Below are 9321 nucleotides of genomic sequence, written 5' to 3' on the forward strand. Positions count from 1 at the left end.
TTGCAGAATGGAATCTTCTAATATTTGACTAACCAATCAAACGTGTCTATAGGACACAAAAACAACGTGCTCGGTCAAACATTCAAACTTTACTGGTTATTATATTTATCTTGAGTCAAAGAGTGATTTATACAAAACGATAAGTGTTTATTGATTTTTTAAAAAAACATATGAATGGTTAATCTTCATTACTTTGGGATACTTTAATTTTTTATATATTTTTTAATTATTAAAAAATTAAACAAACTCTTGTATATTATTGTATTGTTTTTATCAATACAAGAAAATTAAATAATAATAAACTTTAAAGACAGAAAATGTAACATCCCAAAATACAATAATTATCATAAATCAGAATTAATTACCATTAACCGTAAATAATGCAGTCTTTATAATTAACAGAAGTCAAAAGCCGAACGGCTTAGAGTGCAGAGTTAAGATATACAAATCAGAATCAGTAAAAGCTAACAACGAACGGTTTTATAAAATAAAATAACCGAACGTATAAACCAAAAGCGGACGTCCTAAACTAGAAAGAAAAGACAGACGTCCTACTGCTCCGCTTTCACTTCCACTTCAACTAAGTTTTCTTCTTGGATCACCTCCTCCAAGGTTGCTTCGCCCTTTGCTCACATCCACAACGGATGATCATTGCAAGACAAGACGAACGTACATATACGAGGGACAACACAAGGAAAACGAAAAGGGTAAGCTTATATAATTTAATTTATAATTCAACACATACAATGAACATATCATTCCACTCAAGCACATAGTTTAACATATAACATCATATAACATCTATATATATATATATATATATATATATATATATATATATATATATATATATATATATATATATATATAAGACGACCGTCCGGACTGTATGATCTGTGTAGTTACAAGCGTCCCTGCACCCGAGTGGTGTAGTAACTGGGATACACTCAACAGCTGCCACTCGAGGTTAATCCGTTCTTACGTCGCCCATGTTAACTTATGGACTAAGGACCTCCTGCCATTCACACGCATGACTTACCCTCTCTACGTGAGAAGAGTAATCACTGAATATCAGGATGGACAGCCTGGCTTAACTTATCCACAGTCATACTTTACCAAATTTAATATTTAACATATCTGAGACGTTCCTCCTTGGAACGCTCGTTCAAAATCCAATATCGTATAATCATTCCATATAGTGTTCACACTGTAAATACTTATAATTTATCATCATTCTCATCTTTAACTCTAAGAGCATAAAAGGACGAACGTTCAGTCCTTTGAAGAATTAGGACGAACGTCCAAATAAAGTACTGGATGGACGAACGTGACTCTCTGTTTGGTCAGTTAAATGAACTGACTCTATTGAAGGTATAATGATACTTAGAAAATTTTAGTGAAGAAGATCTTGAACCAAATTCAATGTACCAAGTATGGTCAATAATACTTAGAACTTTCTTTGTAAGATTTTGTATATAAAGAACCGATGCCAGTATTTGAACGAATGTGAGAGGATGAATATTGTAATATTTGAACGAACGCTATTTTACGTTCGTTAAGGAATCAAAGATAAGGACGAGCGTGCGGTTTAAGACCGAACACTACATCAAAGCGAACGGTAGGTAGATGACCGAGAATCAACCATGACGAACGCTTGGTATAAGACCGAGCGCTCTTTATAACGAACGTTTGGTTTAACACCGAACACTATTTAGGACGAACGTTCGGTATAAGACCGAACGTTACATATTTTAAAGTGTAAAGTATTTATATACAGCTGAGCTGAACCGAACGCTCAGACATTTAAATGGGGACGCTCGCTCTCAAGCGGAGTTCTTCCCAAATGAAAGAATTCCATGCTAAGTTATTTTCAGGGAAACCGAACGGTATAAGACCGTACGGTTACGAGCGTAATTTATCATAGGGAGTGATTTACGTTTTCAGATTTCAACATTTAAACTTATACTTTATAATTCATGTGATATTCAATTTATAAACTTTATAACATTCATTCCAATTACTTCATATTCAACATCATCATACAGATTTACTTCATACAATCATAAACATCCATGTTCATAATCACACATCTAAATCATCATACATCATACATTCGCATTCATACTGCATACATGCATTTCAGTCATCAACATGAATACGTTTTCATACATTCAAATCAGATCATACCACATTCAAGTATAAATTAAACATATAAGCTTCCCTTACCCGGATTTGTAAGCAACTTTATCCTAAGTGCAAGATTGGTGGCTTCGTTCAACTAACGTTTTGCTACCCTCAATATCACTTTACTCTTTCAAAACAAATCTAGCCACAATAAAATCACAGGACTTAGAATACACTCTTGTATGCAGCCAAAACGCAGTTTTTCAAGAAACCCTAGAACGAACTACTAAAGGAGACTTACCAGTTTCAGCCTTTGAAACTGTTCGGTCTAGTTGGTAGCTTGCAGTTGGGCGAACGTTCCTACGGTGCTGCAAGTTGATCGGAGAAGAGGCGTGAGATTTACAGTAGAGAGAAGTTGGGAGTTCTAGAGAGAAGGTGGAGAAAATGAAGGGTTGAGTTCAGAGGTAGAAGATGAGTGCGTGCAGGTGAGAGAGAGATTTTCAAAAACTCCGTTTTGTTAAATCCACGTTCGTTTGGACGAACGTCTCTCAAGCCGACGCCTGCACACCCACTTCTGAATTGGAAGCTTCTCTCGTGACACGTGGCGTGCGTGCATGCGGTGCAAGGTGCGCTTTTAATGTCTCTGAATCGTGAACGTGGGTGCATTAATTTGATGTGACAGAGATTATCATTGCTAAATATTTAGGGTCTCACATTCTCCCTAACTACAAAAATTTTCGTCCTCGAAAATTTAGAAACTTACCCGTAAATAAGTGGGGATACAAGTCCTTCATGGCGCTCTCCACCTCCCACGTTGAATCTCCAGTTTTAGCGTCCCACACCACCTTCACTAAACGAACGTCCTTTCCTTTGTGTAGCTTGGTGCGAATGTCTTCAATACGGACTGGTTGTAACTCCAGCGTTCGGTCTGGACGTAATTGGACGTCCTCCAACTCCAACACATGAGAAGGATTAGCTATGTACTTCCGGAGTTGGGAAACGTGGAAGACAGGATGAAGGTTTGATAACTGAGGAGGCAAGGCAAGTTCATAAGCTACTGGTCCAATCTTCTTCAAAATCTGGTACGACCCTATGAACTTGGGAGACAGCTTCTTTGGACGAGCGGCTTGGCCTACTCCAGTGATCGGATTAAGTCTTAAAAAGACATGGTCACCTACAGCGAACTCCAAGGGTCTTCTTCTTCTATTCGCATATGATTTCTGCCTGCTCAGGGACGTCTTCAATCTATCTTGGATCAACTTAACTTTCTCAGTCGTTTGCTGGATGAGCTCAGGTCCAGTTAGCACGTTCTCTCCATCCTGGAACCAGCAAAGTGGCGTTCGGCATTTCCTTCCATAGAGTGCTTCAAACGGCGCCATACCAATGCTAGACTGGAAGCTGTTGTTGTACGTGAACTCCACTAGCGGCAAGATTTCATCCCACGCGCCTAAATGATCTAGGACGCACGTCCTCAGTAAATCTTCCAGCGTCTGGATCATTCTCTCAGATTGACCGTCCGTCTGCGGGTGATAGGCTGAACTCATCTGTAGTTTGCTTCCCAATTCGCCTTGTAAAGATTGCCAAAACCGAGATGTGAATCTCGTGTCTCGGTCAGAAATTATGCTTGAAGGCACTCCATGCAACCGAACTATCTCCTTGATGTACAACTTGGCCAGATTTGTCATTGACATCTTCAAGTTAACGGCCAGGAAGTGGGCGCTCTTTGTTAGCCTATCCACGATCACCCAAATCGAGTCATGATTCCTGACCGTGTGTGGTAGATGGGTCACGAAATCCATGGAGATGCTATCCCACTTCCATTCAGGAATTTCCAATTGCTGCAATAGGCCGCCTAGTCTTTGGTGTTCCGCCTTCGCTCGTTGACAAGTTAAGCATGATGCTACGAAACGAGCGACATCACTCTTCATTCCAGGCCACCAAAAAGATTTCCGGAGGTCTTGATACATCTTAGTCATGCCTGGGTGCATGCTAAGACGACTTTGATGACCTTCCTTCAAAATAATCAGCTTTAGCTCGCTGTCATTAGGAACGCACGTCCTACCCATGTATCTTAATAGGTCGTCCGTTCCAGCACTGAACTCCTTGGCTTGCTTTGAACCGAGCGCGCTTAAAATCTTCACCAGTTCTTCATCCTCTCGTTGCTTCATCTTGATACGATCAAACACATTGCTAGATATTCTAAGGTTGCAGCATCTAATGCTATTCGGTTCTAGTTCAAACTGCAACCTTAGATCTCTAAAACTCTCCACCAAACTGAGTTCTTTTACCATCATTACCGAGACATGAACTGCCTTCCTGCTTAGAGCGTCTGCCACTCCGTTAGCTTTCCTAGGATGATAGAGCAGCTCAAACTCATAGTCTTTCAAAAATTCTAACCAACGCCTCTGCCTCATGTTTAACTCCTTCTGATCAAATAAATATTTGAGGCTCTTGTGATCACTGAAGACTTGGAAAGTAGATCCGTACAAGTAATGTCTCCAAATCTTCAGTGCAAAAACGACCGCTGCCAACTCCAGGTCGTGCGTTGGGTAATTCTTCTCATGAATCTTCAGTTGACGAGATGCGTAAGCTACCGCTCGCTTCTCTTGCATAAGCACACAGCCCAACCCTTGGTGAGACGCGTCACAGTACACTTCAAAGGGCTTGGACGTGTCAGGAATGATCAACACTGGAGCGCTCGTCAACTTATTCTTCAACTCTTGAAAGCGTTCCTCACACAAATCAGTCCACGCGAACGGTTGGTCTTTCCTGGTAAGCTGTGTCAGGGGTGCTACTATCTTAGAAAATCCCTCAATGAAGCGCCTATAGTAGCCCGCGAGACCAACGAAACTCCTTACTTCCGTGACCGAACGTGGACTTTCCCATTCCAGTACCGCTCGTACCTTTGCTGGATCTACTGCGATGCCCCCAGCCGACACCACATGTCCCAGAAACTGAATTTCCTTCATCCAGAATTCACATTTAGATAACTTTGCATATAATTCCTTCTCACGTAACACTCCAAGTACAAGTCTAAGGTGTTTCTCATGCTCGTCTTCGGTCTTGGAATAGATGAGGATATCATCTATGAAGACGACTACAAACTCATCCAAATAAGGCCTGAAGATGCGATTCATATACTCCATAAACACGGCTGGAGCGTTCGTCACTCCAAATGGCATCACCACGTATTCATAATGCCCATACCGAGACCTGAACGCTGTCTTATGAATGTCATCCTCCTTAACTCTGATTTGATGATATCCGGATCTAAAAACAATCTTTGAGAATACGGTTGCCCCATGCAGTTGGTCCAGCAAATCATCTATCCTCGGCAATGGGTATTTATTCTTGATGGTCAGCTTGTTCAATTGTCTGTAGTCAATGCAAAGTCTGGAGCTGCCATCCTTCTTTTTCACCAAGAGAACGGGCGCTCCCCACGGTGATACGCTCGGCCTGATAAATTGTTTATCCATGAGCTCTTCAATCTGCTTCTTAAGTTCAACCAACTCGGCAGGCGCCATACGGTATGGTTGAACTGAGATAGGTGCTGCCGTCGTCACCAAATCAATGGTGAATTCCACCTCTCGAACAGGAGGCAGTCCCGGTATTTCTTCTGGAAAGACGTCCGGAAACTCATCCACAACCGATCGTCCATTACTGCCACCTTTGAACGATCGTCCTGGTACCACACTTCCGAATTCCTGATCTTCATGTGTCATGATCAGGAAACAGCTGGCGCCCTCCATGATGTCTTCTTTAAGTTGGCCGAGCGTCACTGACACCTCTTCTTCTTCTTCATCCGGAAAAATTAACTCTTTCGCCCCACAATCTATAAGAATGCGATTGGCAGCCAACCAATCCATTCCTAAAATTACTTCTAAATCCTTTAAAGGCAAACAGATTAAATTCACCTTATAACCACGCCCCTCAATCTCAATAGGACATCTAATGCACACAGTAGACGTCCTAATCTCTCCAACCGTCGGGGTTGACACCACCAGGTCAAACTGCATATCTCTCTCCACTACTCCCAATTTCTCAACACACGCCTTCGAGATGAAGGAGTGAGTCGCCCCCGAATCAAATAGCACAAGACAAGGCATTCCATACAGCAAGCATTCACCAGTTATAAGATTACCTAAGCTTGCTGCCTCCGCGCCAGTTATAGCATATACCCGTCCAACTGCTTGAGCTCGTCCACCTCTCGGCTGATTCCTTCCAGCGTTAGGTGGCCTCATTACTGCGCGTCCGCCCATATTGCACTCGTTATCCGAGTGTCCATTCCTTCCACAACGATTGCAGTGTTTTCCTCCCACCAGTTGAGGGCATGACGAACGATAATGTGGCCCTCCGCATCTAAAACAGGTGACGTTACCTTGCTGCCCAGACTGTCCGGCAGGAACCAAGGCTTGAGACCCACTTGTGTTTGCTGACTGATTTGGACGAGCATAAGGAGATCCCCTCTGATTGACATTGCCCCTTGAGACGATCTGTCCCCTTACTGCTTGTTGTTTCTTGTGTCGTTCCGCCTCTGCCAAGTTCTTCTCCAACACCTTGGCCCTCTCCACCATAGCTGGGAACGTTCGGATACACAAACTGGAAATCAACACTTTCAGGTCACTCCGCAAACCGTTCTCAAATTTCCTACACTGCCACTCTTCACTTGTGGCCATAGTATTGAATCTGACGAGATGCTTAAATTTATTGGTGTACTATGAAACAGACATACCACCCTGAACCAGCTGTAAAAACTCGACCTCCTTTGCAAAACGGACGCTGTCAGGGAAGTACTCTTCATAAAACTTGTTTCTGAACACTTCCCAAGTGATCGGTTGTTGAGCGTCCGTCAGAATGACTCTCGCGCTCGCCCACCAGTGGCTCGCTTCTCTAGTCAATAAATACTCCGTGTACGCCAACCTGTTTTCATCTGGACATCTCTTGGCGTTGAATATCCTTTCCATGTCCCTTAGCCACTGGTCTGCCTCGTCAGGGAGGCCCTTACCATTGAACTTAGCCGGATGATGCTGGAGAAAACTCTCCAAACTCCACTCAACAGCAGGTTGGGCAGCATTGGAAGAGGACGCTCCAGGCGTGCCTCTGGTAGCAGCAAGAATATCCATCAGCTGCCTCTGAGTTGCTTCAGAGTTGGCGCGTGCGATCTCCATACTCTGCATAGCGTTCTGATTTTGCTGCATCAGAGTAGCGTTCTGCTCCATTAAAGTGGCATTCTGCTGCTGCAGTCTTTCAATCACAGATTCCAACAACCGGGTGTTGTTGGACGTATCAGATTCATTGGGTTGAGGAGGAGGAGGGAGTCTAGGAGCCATTTGTTCTCTTAACACAGAGAAAAACGAGCGTTAGTTATGTTCAGGAGTTAAAATAATAATAACTCTTTAAACATACAATAAGCACACAGCAAAAACACAGTGCACTCATAACCTACAGTGTCCTTTAATAGAACAAAACTGCTCTGATACCACTAATGTAACATCCCAAAATACAATAATTACCATAAATCAGAATTAATTACCATTAACCGTAAATAATGCAGTCTTTATAATTAACAGAAGTCAAAAGCCGAACGGCTTAGAGTGCAGAGTTAAGATATACAAATCGGAATCAGTAAAAGCTAATAACGAACGGTTTTATAAAATAAAATAACCGAACGTATAAACCAAAAGCGGACGTCCTAAACTAGAAAGAAAAGACGGACGTCCTACTGCTCCGCTTTCACTTCCACTTCAACTAAGTTTTCTTCTTGGATCACCTCCTCCAAGGTTGCTTCGCCCTCTGCTCACATCCACAACGGATGATCATTGCAAGACAAGACGAACGTACATATACGAGGGACAACACAAGGAAAACGAAAAGGGTAAGCTTATATAATTTAATTTATAATTCAACACATACAATGAACATATCATTCCACTCAAGCACATAGTTTAACATATAACATCATATAACATCTATAAATATATATATATATATATATATATATATATATATATATATATATATATATATAAGACGACCGTCCGGACTGTATGATCTGTGTAGTTACAAGCGTCCCTGCACCCGAGTGGTGTAGTAACTGGGATACACTCAACAGCTGCCACTCGAGGTTAATCCGTTCTTACGTCGCCCATGTTAACTTATGGACTAAGGACCTCCTGCCATTCACACGCATGACTTACCCTCTCTACGTGAGAAGAGTAATCACTGAATATCAGGATGGACAGCCTGGCTTAACTTATCCACAGTCATACTTTACCAAATTTAATATTTAACATATCTGAGACGTTCCTCCTTGGAACGCTCGTTCAAAATCCAATATCGTATAATCATTCCATATAGTGTTCACACTGTAAATACTTATAATTTATCATCATTCTCATCTTTAACTCTAAGACCATAAAAGGACGAACTTTCAGTCCTTTGAAGAATTAGGACGAACGTCCAAATAAAGTACTGGATGGACGAACGTGACTCTCTGTTTGGTCAGTTAAATGAACTGACTCTATTGAAGGTATAATGATACTTAGAAAATTTTAGTGAAGAAGATCTTGAACCAGATTCAATGTACCAAGTATGGTCAATAATACTTAGAACTTTCTTTGTAAGATTTTGTATATAAAGAACCGATGCCAGTATTTGAACGAATGTGAGAGGATGAATATTGTAATATTTGAACGAACGTTATTTTACGTTCGTTAAGGAATCAAAGATAAGGACGACCGTGCGGTTTAAGACCGAACACTACATCAAAGCGAACGCTAGGTAGATGACCGAGAATCAACCATGACGAACGCTTGGTATAAGACCGAGCGCTCTTTAGAAAGAACGTTTGGTTTAACACCGAACACTATTTAGGACGAACGTTCGGTATAAGACCGAACGTTACATATTTTAAAGTGTAAAGTATTTATATACAGCTGAGCTTAACCGAACGCTCAGACATTTAAATGGGGACGCTCGCTCTCAAGCGGAGTTCTTCCCAAATGAAAGAATTCCATTCTAAGTTATTTTCAGGGAAACCGAACGGTATAAGATCGTACGGTGACGAGCGTAATTTATCATAGGGAGTGATTTACGTTTTCAGATTTCAACATTTAAACTTATACTTTATAATTCATGTGATTTTCAATTTATAAACTTTATAACATTCATTCCAATTACTTCATATTCAACATCATC

At 41.5% G+C, this 9321-nt stretch overlaps 1 protein-coding gene across 1 annotated transcript; it reads right to left on the reverse strand.

Annotated features, from left to right (window-relative positions):
• Nucleotides 1-3945: 3945 nt before the first annotated feature.
• LOC148196989 (uncharacterized) lies at nt 3946-6800 on the reverse strand. Its single transcript, XM_088093563.1, has 4 exons — nt 6266-6800; nt 5028-6151; nt 4103-4529; nt 3946-3995 (listed from the first exon to the last, which is right to left on the reverse strand). Exons 1-4 carry the CDS (start codon nt 6798-6800, stop codon nt 3946-3948), a joined length of 2136 nt encoding a protein of 711 aa, XP_087949689.1.
• Nucleotides 6801-9321: the final 2521 nt, after the last annotated feature.

This window comes from Vigna umbellata, chromosome 6, assembly GCF_029865625.1.
Source record: "Vigna umbellata cultivar VRB3 chromosome 6, Vumbellata_1.0, whole genome shotgun sequence".
Lineage (NCBI taxonomy): Eukaryota > Viridiplantae > Streptophyta > Magnoliopsida > Fabales > Fabaceae > Vigna > Vigna umbellata.